This window comes from Lonchura striata, chromosome 4A, assembly GCF_050655825.1.
Source record: "Lonchura striata isolate lonStrDom1 chromosome 4A, ASM5065582v1, whole genome shotgun sequence".
In the NCBI taxonomy this organism is placed as follows: domain Eukaryota; kingdom Metazoa; phylum Chordata; class Aves; order Passeriformes; family Estrildidae; genus Lonchura; species Lonchura striata.
The window spans coordinates 8,843,684-8,871,344 of record NC_140742.1 but is presented as its reverse complement, the minus strand read 5'-3'; the positions used below and the strand labels follow the sequence as shown (position 1 = coordinate 8,871,344).

The following is a 27,661-nucleotide window of genomic DNA, read 5'->3' as shown; positions in this document are numbered from 1 at the left end:
TTAACCAGGAACAAAACAGGCAATGCACTTACCTTTGCTATTCTGCCAAGTGTCAAATTGGACACAGTATCTTGAAGCTGCAGAGCCACGCAGAAGTGTACACCAAAGGAGACAGTCCTGGCCTCAGTGTGACACTGGGAAGAGTTCACAGCTGGCAGGGGAGTGGTGCCCAGCAGGCTGTGGTCCCAGCAGGAGAGGAGAATGTCTTGGAGAAGCATGCCCTCTTGTAAGGAGAATTAGGACAGAGCAACACCCAAACTGGCAAAGGTTTGGGAGCCAGCCCTGCTGTCCAGCCCTGCAGTTCCCACGCTGGTGCTGAAGTGGCTCGGTGTGCTGGGTGGAGGTAGCAGCTCCCAGCTCTGGCAGGAGCTGTCATGCACATGAGTGAAGTTACTTGCCTCTGTGTGTTTAATTGCTGTCCCTGAAATTATTTATAACCATAACTATTGGAAAAACTTTGTTGATAGATAAATGTTATCTCTGATACAACTGCTGAAATTTAGCTTGTGAATTTGATTTCCCCATACCTGTGTGAGATATCTGTGGCCCTCTGGTCAGTGATAAAGATTTTGGTGGTAACACAGGACCTACTATTTCATGCAATGTATTACATTAGCCTTCAGCTCTTATTTTTCACATGCTGCTTCTAGTGAACTTGTCTACAAATATAATTTGGCAAAAATACCCAAGTTTTATTATCATTGCAGAGTTCTTTTCTTAATGACTTACGGCAAATGCAGGACAGTTTCTGCTACTTTAAATGAAACAGTAAGAACCTCTCTGCATTGCACGAGAGAGACACTTGTGGCAAGGAAAGATACCACAGAACCTTGTACAGAACAGGAGTTGTGTAATGACAGTTTTCAAGCCATTAACCTACTTAAAAGGTTTATTTGGAACAAACTCAACACTTGAGTGGATACTGTGTTGTGCTGCCAGTTGGCAGCCTGGGCCATGAGAGTGGACTGGTGGAAGCAAATAGCTGCTGTGGAAGAAACACACTCAAACTTTGTGTGAGAGGTCCTGCTCACTTCACTTCTGCAGTCTCCTGCTGCTTGACACACAGTGCAGCCCTGCTGTAACTCGAGTAGGGAGCTGGCATTTCCTAACAGCTGAAATACCACCACCTTCCCTGCCTGTGCTACCTATGAGGTCTGTGAACCCAAACAGAAATACTTCCACTCTTATGGAAAGTGATGAGTATTTGTGTTTGACCCAGCAAACTTCCTTCCCTGTCCTGCAGCTAAATACAAGCTTGGTGCAGTCTACAGAAGCAGCAGTGATGTAGCTGGAACTCTGGACCTCAAACTCCAGCTGAGAACTCAGCTGTGTAGTCTTAAGAGTAGGCCCAGAGCTGCCTTGAGAAAGAAATTCTAAAATACACAGAATCTTTTCAGTGTAAATGTGGTTGAGGACAGTTTTGAGAAAGCAGGCAGCATCAGTGGAGGAGTTCCATGCTGTCCCATCAACTACAGGAACAGAGTTTGCTTGGACTGCTGCTACAGGTGTGGGAAAGGTGATCTCTGTGTGCAGCCAATTATTGGGCTTTCTTATGTTGCTGTGAAGCAAAAATTATCACTTATATAACTCTGCCATTTGCACAGTGTTTTGTTTGTTTAATGAGTCCTCACAACAGCCCTGTGAGGTAGGCGAGTGAGCTGCAAAAGGAGCATACAATGACCTGTCCTTGCTTTTCACCACAGCACCAGGAGGATGCTACGTGTTCTCACTTTACACTGAAGCATCAGACCTGTGGAGAATTGTTCTCAGTCCCATGTCCTGGATGGGGAAGTTCAGCAAAGACTTTAAAACAACCTGCCATGGAGTCCAGGATTGTGATGGATTGTAGACTCCTGCTCAGTAAGGCCTCTGTTTTCACTCATTTCAACATTGGTCCAAGGAAGATTTTAACACTTCACATTGAGTACTCATTTAAATTCTGAAACTACTCAAGGCATGAAATGTCTCAAAATATACAAGTAATCTTACTGGTCTGGTAAGGTGTGCCATAAATCTTGCTAACAATAGTCAGCAACCTCATATTTACAGCCATAAACTACTGATTGACAGGTATATACATACACAGAAAACTACAGACAATTTACTGCACACTGCTAACCTACTTTCACAGGATACAGGTCATGTACAGAGGTTAAACTTTCTTAGTTAAGACATTGCCACCTGAACATAAAGCAAACTTTTTAAAAATTTGAAACAAGGTACTCTTTACACAAACCTAGTTCTGAATCAAAAGCCCATACTGAAAATAGTCCCCATCTTGTTCCTGCTAAGTCTGTCTAGAATGTAATATTTCACTGGCATGTGCACTTCAACATGAAGCATGGTCTCCAAGTTACTAACTGTGTACTGATTCTCAAGTACTGCATGTAAGAGTTCCTCCTGAGAAGTTAAGAATTGCTTAGAAAAGTGGTTATTCCTACAAATAATTTTGAGCCTTTGGACTAGCTTCTTGTGAGTTCAGTGATTTCAAAGCTTCAGATACGTGTTAGCCTGATTTACACACATGAGATAATTCCTGCTTCTGTTTCTGCAGTGCAAGAAATGATACAAGCCAATTTACTGCCTGATTTCATGTCGTAATGAAGGAAAACAATATTTAGCAGGTTTATTTCCTTTCAGTCTGTTACTGAAGGTGCAGGAAATACAGCTCTGTGTGTGTGTGTGTGTGTGTGTGTGTGTGTGTGTGTGTATGTGTTTTCTTTTTTTAAATGTGTCTCTCTAATGAGAGCTACTTATTGGAGAAGGCATTCACTTTCCCCTCCGTGGCTGTAGTCTGTGGGAGAGCTCCTAACAAAGTTCTTTGTTAGTGTTTGTAAGACTGGAGATGAGGTTTAATTGAGGGATTTGTGCTGAATGTTCTTTTGCTTTGAGTCTTAGAGCTGCAATGCTTGACGTTTTCCTTTCAACTGCTGCTGGATCAGTGAAGGCAGTGAGAACAGGGTCTGACGGGGGTCCAGGAGCTTTCATTAGTACTGAAGCTGTTGTCATGAGAGGATTTAAAGCATTGAGAAACCTGTATTTGAAAGAAGTCAATATTACCCAAATTAAGAATTGTTTTGGAGTACAAATACTTACTGAGTTGCAACTTCCCCCCACCAAAGTATTAGGAAAAAAAAGTTCCAAATTTTTCAATTTCTTCCAAATGTACAGTCTTTTAGCTTTATTTTGCAGTATAACGCCTTGCCCGTAAAAAAAAAAAAAAAAAAAAGGCAGAAAATCCCACCCAAAATAAAAAACCAAAACACTTTTAAATAAAATGAGCAAGAGATGATCAGACATGGCATGCAGATATCTAAATCAGCAACCATTTACTTAACCCCTCATGCTAAATCCTTTCTAAACAAACCTTGGATGCTGTAGATCAGCCTGTTCTGTGAAAGCAATAAATCACCTCATAAAAAGGCTAAGTTATATAGCTGTTTATGCAGACAATTTGTTCAGATCAATTGATTCCATGTGAAAAGCATTTGTTTGTCTGTTAATGTAGTACTAAGATACAAGCTCTTATTTCAGCAAAGTGCTATCTTCTATTTTTTAAAATATTTGTATATACTTACATATAATATATAATGTATTTGCTTATTTTATATATAATGTATTTATACTTGAGAGAGAGTGAGAGAGAAGGATGGAGCTGCAGCCACACAGGTCACAGCGGTCTTCATGAAGACTAGGGTTCCGTGAGACCAAAATCACAGTAAGTATGCACAATTTGTCTTCAAAAAGCAATTACACATTAAGATTTTATTAGCATGACTTAAACCCAAATCTTGCTGTTCCTAATCAAGTGATCCTACACAGGAACTAAGCCATTTTAGTAAGTTTATTGAGAACATGCAAGCAGCAAAATAATATAAAGGCAGCATTTTTAACAGTTTTGAAATTTAGGAAAAAAAAAATATTCTATACCTTCCAAAATGTGGATTTAATATAGGATTTCTGAAGAGAGAAGTCCAGGTAAGACTGCTGAGGCCAAATGGCCCTAAGGTTGAAGGACTAAAAGCTGGGGACATGGACGGCACAGCCAATGTTGAAAGAGGCATTGACCTCCATGTGTGATCTAGGAGGGGAGAATGACTCAGTGGAACATCCAAAAATAGACCAAGTGGGTGCGTTAAGGAGATTCCTGGAACAGTCCCCAGAATTTCATTTTTTTCACGTTTCCTCCACTTTGCCCTTCTGTTTTGGAACCAGACCTTCAATAAGAAATTATAAAGGCATTAGCTGAACTTAATCTGCAGTTTGTCTTACCAGATACTACAGCACGTATTGATATGGATGGCAAAATAATTACTGTTAAACCAAACCCCACTTCCTTAATATAAAAGATCTTTTAATAAAGGCCTAAGTGGGTTTATTACAAAATAAATCACTTTTAAATATTGACAATTTGACTACTCTCTGACTGAAGTCACATATGTTTTAAAGCCATTGTCATATATTAACCTATCACCTGAAATGCAAGAGCAATTATTAAGAATGATCATTCTTCCTTTCATAACCTATTTATTGAAAGTTAAATTTCAACAAAGCCATTCAAGAGATGGCTGTTATAATACAGTACAAAAACTGTTTTCGAAAAGTTTTAAATAGCATCTACAGCATTTAAAAATCAGGTTTTGAGGGACCCAGCTTGCTTTACCTCAGCCATGCCCTATGACCATTTCCAGCAGTGTGACTTACCTTCAGGTAGCTTGAATGTCACAAAGTGTGTTTGGGAGAAAAGCCCTGCACACACCAGGACGCTGATCCCCAAACAAGGCTGTGGCATGCCCCAGCCTTGCTGTCCTGAGCCTGATGTTGTTTCTCTCTGTCAGTGGACAGAGACACAATTGACTCTCTCAAAGCACTTGTTCTGGGGTTCTCGGGATCCAGCTGAAGAAGTACTGTGCCAGTCCTTTCATTGCAGTGTATTCACACTGGAAAGCTGCTGCTCTCCTGGCAGAGGGATTTACACCCCTCAGGTAACACAGAGCTCTCTCGCTCACAGGCAGCCAGCCAAGGGAGGTGCACTCAGCAGAAAATTACAACATCAAAATTTTGAAGTTGGTACTTGAAATTCTTGAGTGGCAAGACTCAAGAAGTCTTCAGTTTTTCCTCCAGCAACCATTAGCTTTCAATAGTCAAATGTCTTACAAAGGAATATCTGAACCTGTGAAATGCCAGGCAGCTATGCCTGCATGGCAGTGAAGACTAGATAATCCATCAGTCTTCATCCAAGACAGAGGTCTGGTAAGGAAAACTAAATTACTGGGATCAGATGAATTTAAATCCCTGTTAACCACTAATCCCAAGTATTTGCAAGTGGAGCTTACCTAAGATCTCACAGGAGAAGACCATAAACTTCAAGGTTTTAGTGTTTTATATGAAAAATATCCTGTTGAAAAGGCAATAAACATCTCACACTGAGACATGCAGATATACCTTTCCTAAAAAGGATAAATGCTGCAAGGCTGTTCATGTCCTTACTAAATCTTAGCACTGTTCTTCAATCTGTTCTTCATAAAGAAGCCTAACACAAAATTAAATGTCTGCTTTTCTGCTTTCTCTGTCCCAAAGCAAATCCATTTTATCACTCAGATATACACTTTGACTACAAAATATTTTTTTTAATGTTACAGGTAACTTTGAGCTTAACTCCAAAATGTAATAATCTCTCAGATTTTGTATTTCTCAAAATAGAAGGAAATGCCAGCATAGATAGTTAATAATTACCATTAGAAAAAAAAAAAAAAAAAAAAAAGCTGGTTTTCCATTCCTTATTGGTACAAACCCATCAGTTAAAGTGGTAACAGGAGTAGACCAATGCCTCATACCTTAGACTGACATGACAAACAGCTTTCAAAATTTGCTGTACACATTAACATTCAGATTAGTCATCTTGAACCATTTGTTAAGCAGTTTTCCTTTGCTTCCAATAAAAGGCTTAGCTTGCCTTTATTCTATTTTCAGACACTTCTGAGGTGACAAACTAACCATAACAGAAACAGCTATACCAGTCTTAAGATTTTATGACTGTAATATCAATGGCAAAATACTCTAGAGAAAAGTATTACTTAATACTCAAAAATGAGTTTTAAACCATCAAGTTTTGAATTGCATGCTAAATGTTACCCAGATTATATTTGCAATTACTAGCATTGTGCATATCTGACAAGAGATTCAGGTCTTTTATAAAGGAAAATGTGAGCATGAAAATTTGATTGCTTTCTTGCTGTAATTTTCTGTAAAAATGTGTCCTATTTAATTGATGTAATACCTAATGAGACTAGAAAGATACATACGTGTGCATAACTGTATCATGTTTCTGCTGTAAGTGAGTAAGAGGATCATAATGAGAAAATATGACAAGGATTTCTTGATCAGTTATATCTGTAAGCAAGTGTTTTAAAACTGATGCAGTTTATGGCAATGAAATACCCATGAAACCTTTTATACCTCACATTAAACAAGATAAAAGATTCCTTTAACTTTTTCTTATTTTCTTGCCATCCTAACAATAGGAGTAATGAGAAACATGAGTGACAACAACAGATGCAAATGCTACTGAAGAGTAATCCCACCATGAGTCCAAGTTATGAAAAGGTTTTGCAGGCTCTGTGACTACCTCTTTCCCAAGGTAAGGAATCTTATTGGGAAGGAATTCTCTTTTATTCTATAAAAGTAAATAAGGGGGGGTGTTGGATGAAGATATCTCTTTGAAATGATGATGGAATGAGCATATATTTATGCCATTTTTTTCTTATTTGTTCATTTTCATGTAAGACTAAAGGCCAGAGGAGGAACAATGCAGTGGCTGATACCCATTTCAGCTTGTTTCTCCTCAGAGAAGCAAACTTCCATTTGTAAAGCACATGGAGGTGAAGAAATGGCTGAATTGGGTAAGATAAATTTCTTGAGTTTACTTTTGACTAAGTAAAGAGATGCCACTTTCCATGTCAGCTGATTTAGCCAGGTACTGTGGGAGAGGATTGCAAGCCTTCATTTCACACAGGACGCCTTATAGAGCAGCTATGAGCATGGGCATGTGTGGCAAGTGTTTGGTAATTAAGGTAGTTTAACTACAGTGCATCACTGTTATTCCTACACATCCCCTTCCCTCCAGGCTGAGCCAAGTTTCCCACAGGGTGGGAACTGGGGCTTGGCTCTGTGCTCTGCAGGCTCACACTAAACAACTGTGCTGGCTCTGTGCTCCATGCTCAGGAGACTTGTGTTAAGATCTAACAGATTAAGGAGGCAAAGAGGTACCAGGAACAGCTCTTTGCTGTTCCTTCCATCCCCTGGGGATGCATCAACTCTTATTTTGCTTGTTAATTCCTTTTTGGCTCCATCAAACACAAACTTTTCATTTCTTTTTTCCTAGATGAGTCATTAAGGGATGAGTTCCTCTTTGCCATGTACCATTGCACCATTCCTTCACGGGGTCTACAAAGTATGTGCCCCATGAAGGGAATTTGACAGTGACAGTTAAAGCTACATCTTTTCCCCCATGTCTTTTTCATTGTTAGATGCTATGTGCAATTGTCAGAGACTGGGGCATGTCAGTGACTAGAGGTTTTAGTCGTTGTTGATGTTAGGAAGAGTGGAGGATACATGATTTTCCCCAACTCCACAAAAGAGAGCTAAAAAGCTCATCTAGGTGTTCTTTGAGTCAATTATAAAGTACTAGTACTTTATACTTCTAATGCCTTTTTTGAAGATGGTGCATATTAAAATAAAAAGCTAAAAAAGTTACAGTTTTACAGACTGTAACTATGGTGTGAACCATCACAGATCCAGTGACTGGAGTAATGACAAAGTATACAAACAAGGATCTGGCACTAACAGTATCAAAGCTATGCAATAGTAAGCAGGACTGTCACATTGAGCAGCTGCACCAGTTCTCAGTCTTTCACAAGTAGGCACATACCCAGAGTTGTGCTGGAACACTCAATATCTGATCTACAGCACAAGCCAAATTTAGTACAATTGTCATTTGCAGTTTATAAATACTTGAAAGCCTTCGCACCTTTTGAAAAAAAAAAAATCTTTTTTAAAATTTTTTTTCCCCTGTAATTTCTGTATAAAAAGGGGATTTCTAGGTTATCAAGAAATTAATCTAAAGAAAAGGGTTTTTAAGGGATATTGTTGACCAGGAGTGCATAGAGTCAGGAAAAGTTACTAAGAGTCGTTTTTAGTTTAAGCAAACTGCAGGCTACAAGGGATTAGTGTCTTTCTAAGTATGCTGAAGTTCTACAGGCATTGCTGCAATCACAGCCCAGCTGGGCATAAAATTCTCCTGCACAGGACCTGACTGTCATATATGAATGTCAAATTCACCTTCCATTTGTTTTAACCGGTCATTTAGAAGCGTTTTTAGTTTTATTGAGCTAAGTAGACCAAGAGAAGGATGTTAACTCTGCAGTCTCAGTAAATAACTTTGAATACCCCAGAGAACCCCTCATTTTCTGTAAACAACCTAATTTATCCTTTTTTATTGCTGCCTTTCGACCCACGAAGGCGGCGGCGTGGGAATGTCCCCGAGCCGCCGCTTCCCCGCCGCGGAGGTGGCGCGCCCGTGCCCCGCGCCTTCAGCACCACCCGCCGCGGACAGGACGCGGCGGCTGAACCGGAGGGAGAACGCGCTGTGTCCAACCCCCTCTGGCCCCTCGACCCTCACACTCACCTGCACCCGGGCTTCCGTCAGGTCCAGCCGCAGGGCCAGCTCCTCTCTGCGGGAGGAACGCTCGGTTAGAGCCGGAGCTTGCCCGCCGGCCCGGCCCGGCCGCGCCCGCCCCTCCCGCCGCTACCTGGTGAACACGTCGGGGTAGTGGGACTTGCAGAAGGCGCGCTCCAGCTCCTCCAGCTGGAACGTGCTGAACGTGGTGCGGTACCGCCGCTGCTTCCTCTTCGCCGGCCCCGGTGCCTCGGAGCCGGCCGGGCGCTCCTCCGCCGGCTGCTCCTCCGCGGGGCTGCGCGCTCGGCCGGGCCGCGCCGTCTGCGCGCGTTCCGCGCCTGCGGGACACAACGGCGGAGTTACCGGAGCCCCGCCGCCCCTCGGGCCGCCTCTCAGCGCGCCGCCCTCCCCGCCGCCCCTCACCGTGCCGGCCCGCGGCGGGGCCGCGGCCCAGGATGCTGTCGATGAAGTAGGAGGTGAGGAGGTGCAGGGCCGGCGGGGCGGCGGGGGCCGCGCTCTGCATGGCTGCGGCAGGGCCCCCGCGCCGCGCCGCGCCGCGCTTTATGGGCGCGGGCAGCGCCCGGCTCCGCGCCCCGGCATTAGCATTTCATTAACGCGTGGCGTCAAGGCCGGGGGTGGGACGCGCCGTGCCCCGCTCGCCGGGCCGCCTCCGCCGGGCGGGCACAGAGCCGCCCCAGCGGGGCTGCCCTGCGGCCGTCCCGCCGCTCCCTCCCCTCCCGCAGCCCGGCCGTAACTTTCGGAAGCCTCGGTCGGGGCGCGGAGCGGCTGCGGTGAAGTTGTGCCGGTGCGGTGCGGGAGAGCCGCGGCCGGCGCCTCGAGAGCTGCGATGGGTCCGCAGTGAGGGCTGAGGGACCCCGGCTGAGACCCAGGAGTGACGGAGAACAGTCACTAGTGTTTGCCTTTATTGCTCCTCATAACCTTACACTTGTTGAATTCAGCTTTTTAAGGCTGACATTGCAAAGTACCGTGTGCCAGCAGGTGAAGGGGAAGTGCACAAATCCGTGCAAGGCTGAGTCTTTTTTCCTGGAGATCGCTAATTCCACTCCTGCTGTAATTATGTTGTCTCTGCTGTTACAGCAATGGTTCCTCAACAGGAGTCCTGGAAATGATTTCCTGCACAGGGAGACTTCCAGCAGTTCTGTGATCTTTCTGTGGTGTCCTGATAGAGGCTGTCATAAATGAGATGACAAAATGACTTGAGCCTGAGATTTTGATTTTGGGGGATGAGAATGAAATACTACTTTCTAGAGAGTCTTACAGAGAGTACAGCAGAAAAGGGCTAAGAACACCCAAACTCCAAAACTAGTGGCTGAAAGCTGAAGCCATAAAAATTTAGATTAGAAATGAGGAAAAGATTTAAAAATCGGTGTGTTTATATTTAAGTTTTCAAGCAAAAGTGGAGTTCTGTGTTCTCTGTCTTCATATCAAGGCTGGATTAGTTTACCTTCTAGCTGAAGACATAGAGGCTGTCAGTGCAGAAATGCTTCCTGACTCTGTGACCTGTCAAAAAAGTTTTGGTTACTCCTGGCATTGCAGCCCACAGGCAATTTTTTTTTCAGTTTTTTCCTCCTCTCCTTTCACCTCACTGGGGATGTGTGACTGAGTAGTTCTATCTTTATACTGACAGAACTCCTTGCTGTCTCTCTGTTCTGCTGCAGGGCTCTTTGACTCAGACCTTGACTTCATTCCTTTCACTACAATTTGGTTTGGCCTGGAGCAATACCTTTGTGAACCTCTTCCTGTAGCATTCTCTATGATAAGGTTTGGGACAGCACTTTGGGCTAAGTCTCGAAAAAGTAAGGTTCTTGTATGAAAGATGACTCTGGGTAACATTCACAGAAAGTGTTTTTTTTAAACATGGTGTTTTCTTGACATTTCTTAGTTTATTGCCCTATTCGTATCCTGATCCCAAGTTATAAAGCTCAGACTGCCACATTCAACCTTAATTGTGTTCAAAGGCCTAGGGACTCATTTGTGTTGGGGAAAACAATGATTCTATGCATCCTATGGACCAAATGGTGTCAATTCCAGGAAACAAGATTTGAGCGATCTAATTTCCTCTGACTAAAGAAACTATCAGAACTTCATAAGGAAAGTTCTGGATGTGAAATAGCCAGTGATATGCTTGTTTTATAGTTACAAATGTGTTACAGTTGCACATGTGTTTGTGGTCAAAGAGAAACTCCTGCATCTTGGAGAGCATGCCCAGGAATTCCAATGGTATCTCCCAAGAGCCAGAAGGAATAAATTTTGTTACTTCTGTCTTCCATACAAACCAAATCCATGATCAACAGCAGATAAAACTTCTGTCAGGAGCTACAGGGGTGGTTTGTGTGAGAACTTCCCCCACATTCAACAAGCCAGTGTCAGCTGGCTCCAGGATGGACCCACTGCTGGCCAAAGCTGAGTTCATCAGCAATGCTGGTAGCACCTCTGGGACAACAGAATTATGAAGAGGAAAAAATCTGCACAATGGCAACTGCAATCAGAGGGAAGAGTGAGAATATGTGAAGAACAGATCTGCAGACACCCAGGTCAGTGAAGAAGAATGGCAGGAGGTTCTCCAGGTGCCAAAACAGAGATTCCCTGCAGCCTGTGGTGCAAAGCTGTGGTGAGGCAGCTGTGCCCTGGGAGCCTGTGGGGCTCCATGGTGGAGCAGAGATCCACCTGCAGTCCAGGGAGAACCCCTGGGGCAGGTGGATGTAGCCAAAGGAGTTTATGACCCCGTGGGGGCCAGTGCAGGAGCAGGTTTGCTGGCAGAACTTGTGACCCTGTGGGGGACCCACTGAGGAACAGTCTGTTCCTGAAGGACTGCAGCCTGTGGTGGAAGAGACCCATACTGGAGAAGAGCCAGGACAGCTGACCCCACCTGACCAGGTATATCCCAGACCATATGATGTCTGCTCAGCACTAAAGGCTAAGGGAAAAGGGTGTAGGGCATTTATTATTATGAAATTTGTCTTCTAGAACAGCTGCTGCATGGGCTGAAGCCCTACTTCCCCAAAAGTAGCTGGACATTGTCTGCTAATAGGAAATAGAGAAAAAAAATCTTGTGTCTTCTTTTGCTTCTGTGCCTGGCCTCTGCTTTTGCATTATTAAACTGTGTTTATTTTAGCCCATTATTATTTTCATCCTATTTTCTCCCCTCTTTATCAAAGAGGGGAGACAACAGCTTTGTAGGCAACTTGTGTTTAGCCAAAGCCAATCCACAATACATTTGTATTTTTCAGATGTCTTCAGGCTGGCTACATTTACACTGCTGACTGATGTTTGAGTTGTTATTTTGGATTTGTATTGTGTCTTGTCATGAGCTGAGCAACCTATGTCATAGTTGCTGAATAATGCCATTGAAAAATGTCCTAAAAGAGTATGTTTTAAATACATTTTCATTACTTTGTGTTTAACCAACCTTGTTGCTACTGCTTTCTTGGTTTTCTCTGTCTCCCATACAAAGTAAAATGTGATAGATTAATCATAAAGCTGACCTTGTCCATGGAGTGTTTGAAAGATGAAGGGAAGAATATGCATCTATTTGTGGATGACAGCAGAGCTCCAGCTGCATGAGGGGCATTGGTATTTGCTGTGCTTGAAATGTCTCTTGGCATGTTGGTAATGTATTTCAGCATTCTTTAAACCGCCTTAAATATATAAATATATGTTAATGAAGTTTAATATTTAGGCTTAGAAAGCAATCCTGTCCATATCTACATTGAAAAAACGTTCTGAGATGAAATATGTGATGATGTTTACAGGAAAAATTTTTTGAGCATGTCAAAGGAGTTGGTTTGATAGCTTGACATGGATCTTTATTGGCTTGAAGAAGGCAAATAGCTACTATCTTGAGAATTAAGTGCAAAACTTGGGTGAAGCAGAAGAGTTCCTGATGAGAGCTGCATTGAGTGTGGTTGATGTCCTACGTACCAGATGAAAAGTGCTGGAAACCTTTAATGCCAGTACACCTCTTCAGATTGTTCATATTCTTATTAACACAACTGGTTTCTCATTCTGTTTCTGTTTTACACAGAGGCCTGAAGATCTGCATGAACTCAAAGATCAGCACCTCTTTCATTTTATGGGATTAAATCTGGGCTAAGTGTGTGGCAATCCTGTAAATACTGGGAGAATGCAAGACTGAATGTTGTGGTACAGCCTTAGTTGGTTTCTCTTAAGCCAATTGATGCTTATTATAGCAGCTGCACCAGAGTGCAGTAACTCTTTTGTAATGGAATCACAGTAAGCTGGTTTCCCATTTCAGTTAATAACTTGTGAAAATAATGTAAGTGCTTTTTGCTGATTAGGCATACGTGACTGCTTGGAAAATAATGTGTGTGCAGTAGATGGCAATTCAGCTTCCCTTTCTGTGCTGCATATTCAAAAGCAGCACAGAAAAGTAAAATATTAGTTGAAAGAAGAATAAGATAAGAAATGGAATGTTGGTGACTATGGAGAAGGCACTGTGTTGAGACACTGCTGTCACCGTGCTCATTCTGACCAACCCGCCTGGAGCAGATGTTCCTCTGTTGTGTCCTCATCCAAATCTCTTGGCAGTGTCACTTTCAGATCTCTTCCTTCCCCCTCTGCAGATCTTTGATTTTATGCAGACAAATAAACTGAGAGCTTCAGTCTTCCCTTTGTGCAGTTGGTTCTTGAAGGAGATGGATTGTTCTTGAAAAGCTGGTATGTAAGAGGTTCCTGTTGAAGTGACATGAAAGTGTTGCAAGATACCTGGAACGACCTGAACATACTGCCCTGAGTGTTCTCTCAGCACCTGCAGAAGTGCACTGTCTCTCAAACCCTTTAGGTAGAAAGTGAAGAACTCTTCGGTGCACAAGTACTTCTAGCAGTGTCGTTATGATAAATCAATATTTACTGGATCTGCTAAAGCCACCCCTTTGGGGTCACAATTAAATGAGGCTCTCATATCTTCTAAAAGGTAAAAAAGTTGTATGTTTTAACATCTCAGAGTTTCTAGACTCTGCATTTATGGAGCAGAAAGCCAGTAGCACCTAGGGTTCCAGAAGACCAAGAATAAGGAAAAAGGATGCCATATTATTTTATTTTTTCCATAGAAATTGTTAGATAATAGACTAAAAAAACATTTTTTATCTCTGTTTGAGTTCATATTTTACTATTTCTGAGGGGTGACAGTCCTCTATCATGTTTACATATTCCTAGAGTGAAAATTGCTTTTTTTTTCCAAATTACTTTATTTAGGGGCTGACTATGAATGTTGAACTAGACTTGGAAGACCACATTTCTTCTTCCTTTGCTGGCCCTTGACAACAAATCATCACTTACATGTGCATAATTTATTCATATGTGAAATTGGAATGGTCGCACATTCTTTGCTATTAAATTATCTCTGGGAAAGCTGGGTATGTTTAGAATAATGTTTAGAATAAACACAGCTGATGCTTACCCATTTACAATTGTAAAATATGTTGTACCCATAAAAAACACGCTACATAGGGCTTTCTAAGCCCTAAATATAACCTTGTGTTAGTTCCAAAATGACCACTGGAAAATCTGTTTCTGATTACTTTTTTCTGTATTTCCATGATTATTTTAGAAACAGATCTTTGCCAGGTATGTTCTTCAATATTTCATTTATATAAATACATATAAATGTTATAAATTTATATTAATATGTAGAAATAGTCATTTATGCAGATATAAAGCTATCCAGTTCTTCCCAAATGCTGTGGGTTCTGTGAATAATTCCAACTCACTTTATGGACAGGAACCATAGTCAGGAGACTTCAAAGTGTTGTGAACTGTCCGTAATGTGCAAGGGAGGTTCTGCTACAATCTGTGTTATCTATGTCTCAGTCTTCTGCAAATGTAGTAAGTAATTGTTGTTTCATCCTAGTATTTATCACCATTTTGCTACTGCCATTATGGAGATTTGAGGCATGGGGAGGTGGAATGGTGAAGTAAATTTGGACAGTTCTCTGTATTTAAAGCAGTTGCCCATGTTCAGCCTTATTGACTGAACCATCCAATTTTCCTTTTAATATACCCTCTTTAGCACACTAGAAATTTTATAGGAGGCATAATTGTAGAAATCCACAGCATCTGTATCTGTTCCTATAATAAAATATAAGTGAAGCAGTCAGTCAATATATGAGGGTCTGTAGAGGTGTACTGTATAAAAAATATTCTGTAATTAGCTTTTTGGAATTGAAATAGAATGAATCATTAAAAGGAAACAACTAAGCAGTGAAGACCTGAAATGAGCAAACACCTTCACCTCATGTTGGAAACCAATTGTGAAGAGGAGTACAAATACAGCTTGGATTTGAATCAGGTAACACCAGCCCAGAGTGACTTTATCCAAGAGGAAGGTAAGTGTGAATCAGAGAGTTTTCTTCTCCTCCTAGGAAGTTTGTGTCCATCTTTATGAAGCAATGTTTAAGGATATGTAAGCTGCTGTGTTTGATAGGAGTGGTAACAATGGCATGGAGTGTAACTGCTACAAATTGGAAGTCAATGTGCTTAAGCATCTGCTCAATTGCTCTGCTGGAATAGAATAGTAACTGCTGCTGTTAACAGCAGCTTCATAATATTTCAGCAGCCACCTGTAGGTGGCTGGATTTATGTATAATCACTATTACTGTTCAGTTTTGTAATGTAAAAAAGAGATTTGATGACTGTAGGAGAAGGTAGGTGGGGTGAGGGGAGAGAAAGAAGGAAAGAATGACCAGGGAAACCTTCCTGTATTGCAAGCTTTTCCCTCTTTTTTGTCATGTGTGCTACAGAAGAGGAGATTTAGGTTCTTTTTAGGGAGCTATTTTCTGTTAGTGTTTTTATGAGAAGTCACAGCTGCCATTAGAAGCAGTACGTGCAGTCAGAAGGGTGTGTTTTCCTCATCTGCCCCTGCTCTCACATGTATATCTGATATGCTAGGAAAGGTTATAAATTTCTTTCAAAAATCCTATTCACAAAGCTTTTGTGAGCCTGAAGGCTTCTTCCCATCAGGATTGTCTTGATTTTATCCTCCTGTGGCATCATCTGTGCGTCTCTCTTCTTCAGGTGAAATCTGCAGCATTGGCTGTCTTTGAAGAGAGCAATGCAAGTGAGAATGTGAGGTAACATCTTTGTCAAAAAAGAAACCTGATCCTTTTCTTTGTCTGAGCACCGGTGTGCTGTACAAAACCACTCCCATCTCCTAGCCTGACTTCGGTCACAGTTTATGGCTACATCGAACAGTTTTACCTCGTCTTTGGAACTTAAGGAAGGTGAACTCTGCGCTCCCTCTTGTGGTACATGTAGAAATGTGAAGAAAGTTTGGGGAAAAACTGCCCATGACAGTGAGGGAAGCTGAATGTGCTCGTTTTAGTTAGCATCTTGTGACAGAATAAAGTGAGATTTCTGATGTTACCCGAAGTCGTGTGAAAGTAAAAGATTTTCATAGGTCAAAACACAGACCTGAAGCAAATAGATTTCCTAAAGCAAGGCTAAATGCTGGATTTTATTGTAGCTTTCCAATAGTCAGGGAATTCAGAATTGTGAAATACAATTAGGTACATGCTCTGTTGATTGATTTTTATGTATACACATTAAAGAACAGCTTAGGAATATTTACCCCACACTAGTTAAATTTTTATGTTGGTTCCTGCACACCTTTGTGCCAGTTCATTAATCTTCCCATTTCTTTTACTTCTTTGGTGTATTTGGTGTATTTTTCCCTTTCCCTTACTTCTTCAAGTTTGTGATCCAATAGCAGAAATTAATTCATTTGGTGATCCATTAGCCTGCTTGCCCCTAGATTTTACAAAACATTTCCATAAGATGTGCAAAGATACTTATCCCATAGGTGGAAATTATGTGCACTCTAGAGATGAGAAAAGGAATAGCAACAGAGATTACAACAGCCCAGATTACTGCAGGTTGCTCTAACTCTGTAAAGATGCTGTGTTTTCTTGGATTCCATAATGCCACTTGTGATAATTTTGTTTTTCTGGAAATATTTATGCCCTCAGGGAAGATTTTTTAAAAACTTTATCATGAAGCATTATGCAAAGCCATTTGCAGGGTGAGGAGCCTGGTTTGAAGGGGACTTCACTATTTGTTCATGTTTAGCTTCATGTCTTTGCCATGGGCTGCAGTGTTGCTGCATACACACATGTGGGAGTGCCCAAAGCTCCAGGGCCCCCTGGGACCCTACAACACTGAACTGGTGCAAGGTCTGATCTTGAAATTACTGAGAGGCAAGTGAGGAATATCAGAGTTGTTAAAGATGTAGTTATTAAAGATGAAACTGGTGTTACACAGTTACAGGAAAAGAGAAACACGTCTAGCTCAATTATACAGAACTAACACCACAGAATGACTGTGGTTTTGGCCCAATAATAGTTTTAAGGAATGATGGTATCACTGACTAAACAGGCTAATAATATTCTGCAGGTTATATAATGGCTTCCCTTCTCTGTTGACCATAATTGTATCCATTAAATGTCTGCAGCCTCCAGTATCATCCAATATCACCAATAGTCTTGTGGACAGTATGAGCCATTGCTGTTGGTTAGATATGGTGGGATTTTGAGAAGGTGGGAGGGAGTTAATTTTTTCTACAGTAGTTGTTTTGGGCCCATGGTTTGGATTTGTGCTGGCTGCAGTGCTGATAACTCAGAGATGTTTCTGTTACTGCTGAGCAGTGTTTACCCTGAGCCGAGGCCTTCTCTGCTCCTGAGCCCAGCCCAGCAGCGAGAGGCTGGGGGTGCACAAGGAGTTGGGAGGGGACCCAGCCAGGACAGCTGAGCCCAGGGATATCCCAGAGCACAGCGCCTCATCCTCAGCACAGAAACCTGGGGAGAAGGAGGAAGGGGGGACATTTGGGGTGATGGTGCTTGTCTTCCTGAGTCACTGTATGTGTAATGCAGCCCTGCTGTCCTGGGGGTGCTGAGAACCTGCATGCCTTGGCAAAGTGGGAAATAAGCTCCTTGTTTTGATTTGCTTGTGTGTACAGCTTTTGCTTTCCTATGAAACTCTTTTACTCAACAGGTTATTCTCATATTTACTTTCTCTTTTACACATTCCACTGGGTAGCTGTGTGGTGTTTAGTTAGTGTCTGGGGTTAAATCACAATAGTGGTGAAAAATTTTAACATTAATGAAAGATTATGTTTTTGATGTGGCTCACTTGGCAAAATTGCTTTGCATTTCTCTTTGCTGTGATTTAGAAGTTTTGAGTTTGCCTCAGAATGCTTATGTAGATATTTGTAGTTTTACTGCTGGGTAGAGGAAAAACCATGCAAAGAAATCAATAATTACCTTATCTGGATTAGAAGCCCTAAAGTGCTCTAAGCAGTGCAAGCATTGAGTGAGCCACTGGGACTTATTTGCAGGGAGTACAAACTGTTGTAAATGTGGAACACCCTGAAGTATCTTGATTTTAAAAGTCACTTAGGAGCATCATCCAGAGCACATTAAAGTGGTAGGTGTCTTGTATTTTTCAAGGTGTGGCTGTCATGAAGCTGGGGATTTGCAGAGATACAGAAATAAATATTTCAGTGGTGTGAAGTTTTGCTTAATGATGGGATACGGTTCAAAACATACATGAGATCTTCTGGAGTGTCCATGGCCCAGGTAACCCCCTAAAACCCTTTCATTGTATGAGCAGTAGAATATGGATGCTTGAGGAAAGAAGTGGACTACCTATATAAGTGGATGAAAGTTCTCACAGGGAATTGGAGCAACAAAACATAATAAAAGATGTTCTACTTAATTTTAAAAAAGTCAGTGAACCAGACTGAATTTAAATAGTTTCTGTGAAAAATCTATCTCGTGGGTGTTAGAGGTGTGGGCTGCTGTTTGCCTTTGTGGTGCAGTTGTTCCAGCTACTATCAACTTTGGAATGCCTAACTACAATTTGAAGTGTAAGGGACAAATCAGTTTCTTTCTTTTCATCCTTAAATGCCTCAATGATGTTATCCCCAGGCATTTACACCTCAGGGGGAAGAAGCCAAACGATTAAAAGAGTGGCCTGTAGAGCCCTGAGGTTAAAATAAAACCTGGTGCCATGAGCTCCTGTTTCAATACTTTCTGTCTTTGAGCTGTTCAGGAAACACCTTTGTCCACTGCTCCCAGTACCTGCAGGTAATATATCTCTTTTTCCTCTTTAAAATGAAAACCTGAGCTTCTGACGGGATCATGTGAGTGTAGTAATTGGATCTTTAAAACAGACCCATGAAATAGTGCAGCACTTGTGGTGAGTTATGGGAGTGCTGACAGTGCTTTAAACAAGGGCTCTGTCATAATTCTTGCTGCCCATTTCCTGGTGAACACAGACATGTGCTGCTCTCTTTCCTAGGATGGAGGCGAGGGTGTTACAATTATTGAGAAATGAAGCAGAGATTTATTTTTACATTAACCTGCTACATAAATATCTTTTATACTGTTCGGCTGATTCACAGTCCTCATTAATGGATTAAACTTGCTAGTTTGTCTCTTTATCATGTTGATAGACCTGTTAAATGAAACCCTGAGAAATCAGACAGTTCAGTCCTGTGGCCAATGGCAGCATTTCACAGCAAAGATTTCTGGCTGGATTGTACGTGCCAAATGTTCAGGCAGCTTGTGCTTATCAGCATCCATTATACTTTTTGTTGACTTGGACCATTAATAACCTGTCAGATTAGGTAATTAGGCTGTCTCAAGTAGCCAGGGAAAATTGTTTTTCCTAACTGATGGTATGGGTTTGTGCAGTTGTGCAGATAAGCACTTGGTCAAATGGCAGTTCAGGCAATTTTTAACTGGCCTTGCTGATGAATGCAAAAGTAGTGCTGAGACAAGAGGGCCAGATAACAACAGGGGGACAGGCACAAAGACACTGCATACTGTTCTGGTTCTGAAAATCTGCATGTAGGAGCAACTATGTTAATTTCAATGCTGTGATGGTTTTATAAGCATTGTTCCCTTATTCTGAATGAAAACTCATCCCAGACTTGGTGGAATTAGAGGGATTCTCTCAAGAAGATGTCATTTTACCCCTGTAGTAAAGGAGGCTGCTGGTAGTACCCATTATTGTTCTGAGATTCTCTTTCTTCAGTGATCTTTTTTCTTTGTCACTGGTGGAGTCCGTTGTGCCCAGGAAATGCTTCAGCAGTTGGTAGGTGCAGGAAAGGTCTGTTTATTCTGTTGAAGTTGGGATCCCAGCTCTTGGGTGAAGGACATTTACCTATTTCTAGAAGCAATCTTCATTGTGAAAAGGCTGACTGTTTTGTCAACATCCATCAAATAAGTTTAGTTGTGTGAAGACTTTCTGATGGAATAGACAAGAAAATGAATTTTCCTGAAAAGCCATTTGGGTTTTCCATGATCAAGGGCTTATGTTCTTGAAGCTCGCTCTATTTGGGCCAATTTATAAGATGGCTGCAAGAGTGATAGAGGCAACTTTATTCTGTAAGTTTGGTAAAATGAATGAATACATGAATAGAAAGCTGTTTTAAGAGGGAATTTAATATACTCATTCCCCTGACTTGGAATGATGTCTGTGAAGGAAGCAAACCAGCACAAAAATAGTGATTGTTCAGATTGTACTGATGCTGACAGATTCCCACAGTGGGTTGAGATGGTGGCACAGGGACACGCAGACAATTAGTTGTGCTTTTGTGAAGGAGGTGGGTGGATGAAGTGGCAGAGGGATGGAACAACCTCTACACTTGTAGATCTACAGTGAACATCTTCAAAGACATGACTTGTTCTGGCTGACACCACCTTCTGCGTGCTCATCTTGCAGCCCAGGTGGGTGGAGTGGATCTGCACCCTGGCTGCCCTTGTTGAGCCTTGTTCCTCCAGTCCAGGTGCTTGACAGAGACTCATAGCTGTCTGCCATCCTTTGCCAGCTGAGAAATCACTGATATTTATGTGACATAAACTTAACCACCTCAAAGTAAAAATACTTCCTGACAGCCAGCCCTGCCCAGGATATATAGTAGAGGAGACTGAAAGTTAATTCCTCCAGGGAGAGGTCACTGAAAATGGTGTGTTTTCCTTGTTCTCTGATCCCTCCTTAGTAGATATGCACAGGGCAGCAGCCAGGCCAGGACAGGGCAGGTCCTTGCTTTGCAGGTATAGTATAGGAACCCTAAGGAGAGCTATGTGTTCCCTGCTTGAGTGCTGGCACATGCCTCAGTGTCCAGGGAATTATATGCTTTTGCACATTTTTGCAGCACCTGGTGGGATGATGAAGATTTCTAAATGTCACTGAAGAAATTTTGGTGAACTTCTAGCTGATAAAAATAGATGTGTTTAAATGGTCTCATTTTGATTTGCTGTCTAAGGTTTATTGGTGTGGGCTTCAATGCAGCATTAGGCATTTAGAGTGGATTCAAAGGTAGGAGACGGTTGATATGGATAATAATCCATTGGAAGCCAGCTTTATCCAGCACTGAGATGGTCTAAAACATGGTTGGTTTATGGAAGTGAATGGATTTGGTCTATTGAGCTTTTCACTTAAAACAGGATGAAAATCCCCTTGCTTTGAAGTTCATCAATTGGACTTGGACTCCAGCAGTTCTCCTTTTATTTTCAGGACAAACTTGACTTTTCAGTGCAATTTTTCCTTAACACAGCTACAGGGTTTGAGCACCTAGCTCATTCATACAGAGCCTGCACTCCAGCTTCTTTTGCCTTCTCTCTTTCCCCCTTGTGGCAGTCCCTGCCTATTTCCGAGATCCAGCCCAAACCATTCTGTGATTATCTGTGGCCCGTTGTGGCTTTCCCATGACCTGTGCTTGTGCTGCTTGCTGGCGATGGAGAGCTGGGAGAGCCCGAGCCCTGCCCGCTGCCTCGGAGGGGCCGGTGGCCGCTGTGCCCCGGCTGGTGGTCCCGGTGTCCCGGTGCCGGTGTCCCGTTCGCGGTGTCCCGGTGGCTGTGTCCCGGTGGCTGTGTCCCGGTGGCTGTGCCCCGTTCGCATGTCCCGTTCGCGGTGTCCCGGTGCCGGTGTCCCGTTCGCGGTGTCCCGGTGGCTGTGCCCCGTTCGCATGTCCCGGTGCCAGTGTCCCGGTGCCGGTGTCCCGGTGCCAGTGTCCCGGTGGCTGTGCCCCGTTCTCATGTCCCGGTGCCGGTGTCCCGGTGCCGGTGTCCCGGTGCCGGTGTCCCGGTGGCTGTACCCCGTTCGCATGTCCCGTTCGCGGTGTCCCGGTGCCGGTGTCCCGTTCGCGGTGTCCTGGTGGCTGTGCCCCGTTCTCATGTCCCGGTGCCGGTGTCCCGGTGCCGGTGTCCCGGTGCCGGTGTCCCGGTGGCTGTACCCCGTTCGCATGTCCCATTCGCGGTGTCCCGGTGCCGGTGTCCCGGTGGCTGTGCCCCATTCGCATGTCCCGTTTGCGGTGTCCCGGTGCCGGTGTCCCGTTTGCACTGTCCCGTTCGCGGTGTCCCGGTGCCCGTGTCCCGTTTGCACTGTCCCGTTCGCGGTGTCCCGGTGCCGGTGTCCCGGTGGCTGTGCCCCATTCGCATGTCCCGTTTGCGGTGTCCCGGTGCCGGTGTCCCGGTGGCTGTGCCCCATTCGCATGTCCCGTTCGCGGTGTCCCGGTGCCGGTGTCCCGGTGCCGGTGTCCCGGTGGCTGTGCCCCGTTCGCATGTCCCGTTCGCGGTGTCCCGGTGCCGGTGTCCCGGTGCCGGGGTCCCGTTCGCGGTGTCCCGGTGCCGCCGGCTGTGCTCGGCACCGCGCGGTGTCGCCGCCGGCCGCTCGAGCGCCGGAGCCGCGCGGTCGCCGCTGCCCGGCCCGGCTCCCACGGAGCCCCCAGGGCTTCCCAAAACATAAACCCACTGGTGCTTCCCCGTGCGTTTATGTTTTGGCAGCTTTGAAAATGCCGTCGCTGCTGCTGCCCGCCTGCTTTTTGTGATCGCAGGATCACAAAATCTTTGTTTTAATCGTGTTGGAAAACTTTGCTGCAGTGTTGCAGGAAAGCAGCTGAAATTATCTTGTTTTGGGGCATCAAATAGTGTAATAATTAAGAAAAAATCTAAAAGCAAATGGACATAGGGCAAGAAGGGAGCTGCTGTGTCCTTTTTTATCTAAGCTTGTTATTCAGTCTTTATGAAAACTATGCTGTATTTAGTTTCTATGGAATGTCCAAGGAGGAAAAAGACAAAAACAAATGGTTTAGTAGAATCTAGAGGTGAATTTTACATAAAATTTAAAAGATTATAGATAGCTTTTATAAAGGTTGCTGTAGTTTAACACCAGCCACTAACTAACACACAGCTGGGATGTGGAGGAGAATTGGGAAAAGGTAAAACATTAATTGGGATAAGAACAGGTTAAGTTTTGAACAGTTCTGGTCAGGAATAAGCAAAGCTACAATAATTTTAGTACAATAAAGAAAAGTTGTCCCCTATGACTTGGAGGATAGGAAAAAACCTGCAAAGTGCAGCCACAGGCTCAAAAACTTCACAGTCAGAGGTAACAGAAAGTGCTTATCTGGATCATTCACATTTCAGGTCTGCACTTACACCAGAGGCAAATGGACTGACTCCAGTGTGTATCAGAAGTTTGCAGGTATAGGAAGGTATAGAAATCTCTAAAAAAAGATTACTACATGGTAAGGAAAAAATAAACAACATTTAAACTCCTTAATGGATGCTGTAAATCAATACAAAAGGATCATTCAAGGATGAAGAAAGTACAAGAAAGAGCTGGGGCATAATACTGGAACATCTAAGATATTGTTGTTTTATAAGATGTTGGAAAATAAGAAATTAAAATTCTACTGCAAAGAAATGTTAGCCACCCTGGGGTCCAGAACATCCTATGAGATCAACAAAGTTTTGTATGCTTCTTTCTACTGCAGATGGTACCAAGATATCACTGTCCAGGGAAGGGAGGTGCCTCTTGTTTGCAAAGAGTAAGATGACTGAATTTTGGACAAAGAATAAAAATTCAGTCACAGCCTGGACCAATCAATAATTTTAGAATGGCAACATGTAAAGGACAGATTGTGCTGGGGAGAAGAGTTGATCAATGCTTCTTTATTCTCTGGCCCTTGATGTAGAATACTGCAGGATGCTCCTAAATGCATGCATTAAGTGAGGAGCTTTTTGCCACAACTTCTCAGTAAAAAGGCAAAAAGCAACAGGATCCATGTGTAACCTGTTTTTTTGTCAATTATTCTGTCCACTCCTGTTGGTGTTCTAACTGCACTGACAGTTACTTTGTGGTGAAATAACACTCTAAACCACACACTGACAAATCCTAGTCCAGTATTCACTTCCAGCTCTGTCTTGTGGCTGAGGCAGTGGAAGAAATAATTAAAAAATCATAAAAAGAAATTAAATTGAATTATCTCTCTCTTCATTTTTGATTACCTTTTTTAGAGCATCTAAACTAAACAATTGCCATGATCATCCAAGTCACTGACATCTGAAAAGAGGCAATGCAAGCAGCCTCATTTGAGGCTGTTTTGCTTAAATATATTAATGGTATTTCCCACCTTATCTGGTTTTCCTGACCTTATGTTTATCTATCTCTGTGTAACTGCTTGCCTGCTGATAATGTGGTAAAATGTCATTTTGAACACTGGAGGCAGAGAATGTACAGCTGACAAATGGTCAGGCTTGTGCTGAGGAACAGACAAATTTGGGATTAGTTTCCAAGTTTACTGCAATTTTCCTAGTTTACTGCAAGTGTGTTATCTCTTCTTCAAAATTTATCTCCCTATGTGGTTAAACAACAGGTGATAAGCCTTGCCTGTAAGGCCACTTTTAATGATTCTAAATAATATTACAACATGCCATCTTTTTATACATACATGTCAGTATCTAAAAGACTTTCTATGCTTAGAAAGTTAACCAACAGTAATGCCAAATGTACATAAATTCTTGTTTTAATGGTTTTTATCTCAAGTTTTGATCGTTAAAATCTGGAAAAGTGTGACAAAGAAATTTTCATTCTGCTTTTCATGAGTTAACATGTCCCTCCCTATTAATCAAAATGAGTTTTCACCCAGTTTTAGCTCTAGTAAACTGGTTATACTTATGTAAGTCCTCTGTCTTACACTGAAGTCCATTCAGGATCAGGAAGTCAGTAATGACTTCACTGTGCAGGAAAATAACAAGAACACAGGGAGCTGCACCTTGCTTGTGAAAGGTTAAAACTCTCCACTGTTAACTTCACATTACTTTGGAAAAGGCTTTTGACCTGCTTTTTTGTAAATAGCAGTATGTGTTTATACTTGATGTTTTTCTTGGCACCTTGTCTAGACATTTACACCTGTGAACTGGGAGTGTTGAGCTACCACTGAGGAAAAAAGAGAATTCTTCTTTGGAAGAATTACACAGTCATTTTGTGCAGGCAGAAATGAAAATATAAGGGCTGTGGCAAAGGAGAGTCAGACCCAGAAATCTTCTTCAGCTTCATGAAAAGGATCAGGCAGAGCCTTTCCCCATTGCAGAGCACAGCCTGCCATTGGTATGCTCTCTGCATTCATCCACCGAAGGCTTTGCACTGGGCAGCCAAGAAGCACCACAGGGATATGTGTGCCTCAACCCTTGCATCTCTGTTAGCTCCCCTCCTTGTCACCCTGAGAATTATATGACATGTCATTTTCTGTCAGCTTCTTTTCTCTGTCTGGGGCACTGAGGCAAATAATTAATTTATCTTGTTTTAGAGAATGTCACTTCGCTATCTCGATAAATTTCCCTGGCTGCTGTGTCCCTCCGAGCCATTCCAGCTGCTTCACTACTAGCACCCCATGTGCCTTCTGGACTTGAAATTTTTTCTTTATTTGTCTGACTATCTTTCATTATCTTTTATTTGTTTTACCCTTTTGCTTTTCTTATTTGTTCACAGCTTTAAACTTGCCAGTCATCAGCATCTGATGTTTTACTGTCCATATGTGTCTAGGACTTTTTATTGCTTGGTATCAGTCTATATTGTCCTTCCCAATATGTCCAAGGAAAGCTTACAGTGAATTCTGTCCTTTGAGCCCAAAACAGTCCTTACACACCACAGAGCCTGCAAGCCACTTTTCTCTGTCTGCTCTGGCAGTCTTATTTCCATGCAATTTGTTCAGTTCTCTGTGGCTTGGAAGTCTTCTCATCTTAGCAATATGAAGATCTTGAGTCCCATGAAATCATGATCTCACGTGCAGAATATCCCACCGACCCCTTAGCAATGCAAAAATTCCTGGTCCAAGTTTGGATGTTCCTCTAAAGGAAAAAGAGCAAAATTTTCCCATGAAGATCCATGAAAACTTTATACATTTGCTGTTTTCCCACAGCTTTGTTTGATGACTTGGAAGACGGTGGAGCAGGCAGTACTGTGAAAACAGGAGGCTCCACTGATGGAAGATGACATGCAAGAGATAAGGAAGAGGAAAGAAAGAAGGCTGAGGTAGTGGTCGGTATCAGGTATGGAAATCAGAGAGCAGTTTGTCTATAGACAGCTCCTAAAAGCACCACTAGGTTTGGTAACATCTCTCAAAGGGAAGAAGACAGATGTGGTTAGGATGAGTTTTAGGATTAGAGAATCACCAGGTGAAACAGAAGGTTTAGGTCCAGTGCATTTACAGCATTATGACTTTGGTCAATGTATTACTGCTATTTGCAGTGCAACTGTTCCCTGTGCCTATGGAATCAGGTCTGACAGCTTTAGTGATGCCCTCAATTTGGGTTGGATTTTGGCCCTGCTGTTCCTGTGAACAAGGCTGAGAACAGTGGTACCTTTCTGTTCAAAATGCTCACTTCATCCTGAAGAACACTTGGAGGAAGGGAGGCTGGCAGCCAAACTCCTGAGCTGTCAGAAACTTCCCTGCATTTGGTTCTGTTCCCCCGACTCCTCCTTTGAACTGAACATGTCCAATCTGGAGTCACTCAAAGACAATGAGCATAGAGTCCTATGAAAGATTGCATGTCACATTTCAAAGTAGAACCCTAAGCCTGTAAAAGACCAAACTGTGAGTAAAGGATTGAGAAGGCAGAGTGAAAGGTAACTATATTGGGGGAGGTGATGGCAGGTGAGGGTTATGTGGGAGTAAGAGAATGAATTCACATTTAAGGCTCACTCTGACGCTTCATGCCCTGACCTGTGGTGGGTCTAAGTTTAGAGAATAAAGGTAAGATCTTAGCAGAGGGGAAACAGATAAAAGAAACAAAGCACACAGAGAATGTGCTACCCTGGAGGCCTTAATTCTGTAGTACGGAGCTGTGGTGCAGCCAGCAGATATGACAGCTTAAAGGAAATCACTTGGAGGGATCTGAGTGAGCTTTCCCCAGAGCAGCTACTCATTAGTGTCACTAAGAGAGACAGAGAGAATTATGTAAGTCTGTTTCAGGTGAAAGTGATGTTACCTCCCAGCAAGGAAAGACTGTGCTGACAAAGAATATCTGTTTTAAAAGCTCTGCTATGGACTTAAATGAGCTGCTATCCAGACTCAGCAATTATGAGCATCCTTCTGGGATGTGGCTATTTATACATGTAAGGTAGCTGGTGAGAGTAGGGCCAGAACCAGCCTGGTTCTCCTCTTTGCCTGCAGTAAACAAGTGAGCTCTCCCTGTCCCAGTTATGCACAGAGGATTTGTAGCTCTGTTCCCAGGAGGAGCAGAGGCTGTTCTGTCCCAAGGCAGTGAGGATCAAAGAGCTGTGAAGAGCACAGGGTGCTGGATCTCTGGCCACCATCCTAGCATACCAATAGGGTTCTTGGTTGGGAGATACACAGGAGGTGGGATCACTCCCCTCTCTAGTATTGCTTCCTCAGCCAGGTTGCAGAAGTCTTCATTCCACGTCTTACGCTAAAAGGAGCAGCTGCTTTTGAATTCTCCCCTTTTTAAGTACTTGCTTCCCTGAAACATCTTTGTGAACAGCCTTGATGAGGGTACTAGTCGTCACAGCTTTAATGTTTTGAGGGAAACTTGGGGTTTATACTGTTAGCCCAAGGCAAATTCTAGTGAGAATTCAGGTGTTGCAGTTTTAATGTGCACTTTTAATGTGGTCTGGATACACCCTTAGCTCTGCCCCAGTCTT

At 42.9% G+C, this 27,661-nt stretch overlaps 2 protein-coding genes across 4 annotated transcripts in view; one reads left to right on the top strand and one right to left on the bottom strand.

Annotated features, from left to right (window-relative positions):
- Positions 1 to 1,595: 1,595 nt before the first annotated feature.
- Positions 1,596 to 9,363, bottom strand: ESX1 (ESX homeobox 1). Of its 2 annotated transcripts, none has more exons than XM_021548392.3 (5): positions 9,101 to 9,288; positions 8,811 to 9,015; positions 8,687 to 8,732; positions 3,931 to 4,217; positions 1,596 to 3,034 (listed from the first exon to the last, which is right to left on the bottom strand). In XM_021548392.3, the coding sequence occupies exons 1-5, from the start codon at positions 9,198 to 9,200 to the stop codon at positions 2,809 to 2,811; spliced, it is 864 nt and encodes a 287-aa protein (XP_021404067.3). In that variant the 5' UTR covers positions 9,201 to 9,288; the 3' UTR covers positions 1,596 to 2,808. The 2 variants fall into 2 exon arrangements, with proteins under 2 accessions (XP_021404067.3, XP_085427193.1); XM_085571067.1 differs by lacking the exon at positions 1,596 to 3,034 and adding an exon at positions 5,337 to 5,398 and having other exon boundaries at positions 4,080 to 4,217; positions 9,101 to 9,363.
- IL1RAPL2 (interleukin 1 receptor accessory protein like 2) overlaps positions 4,212 to 27,661 on the top strand; it is a 410,823-nt gene continuing 387,373 nt past the window's right edge. For both annotated transcript variants that reach the window (XM_085571059.1, XM_085571056.1), the window contains exons 1-3: positions 4,212 to 6,640; positions 6,787 to 6,902; positions 25,920 to 26,049. The gene's annotated coding sequence lies outside the window, so the exon portion shown is untranslated. The remainder of the gene's footprint in view (positions 6,641 to 6,786; positions 6,903 to 25,919; positions 26,050 to 27,661) is intronic.

What these genes read in the sequence shown, in the direction of transcription:
- ESX1 (XM_021548392.3), bottom strand. Translation starts at nt 9,200, where the DNA reads ATGCAGAGCGCGGCCCCCGCCGCCCCGCCGGCCCTGCACCTCCTCACC. An exon ending in CCCCGCCGCGGGCCGGCACG is followed by an intron (nt 9,016 to 9,100) that starts GTGAGGGGCGGC and finishes TGTGTCCCGCAG; the next exon opens with GCGCGGAACGCGCGCAGACG. An exon ending in TACCCCGACGTGTTCACCAG is followed by an intron (nt 8,733 to 8,810) that starts GTAGCGGCGGGA and finishes TTCCTCCCGCAG; the next exon opens with AGAGGAGCTGGCCCTGCGGC.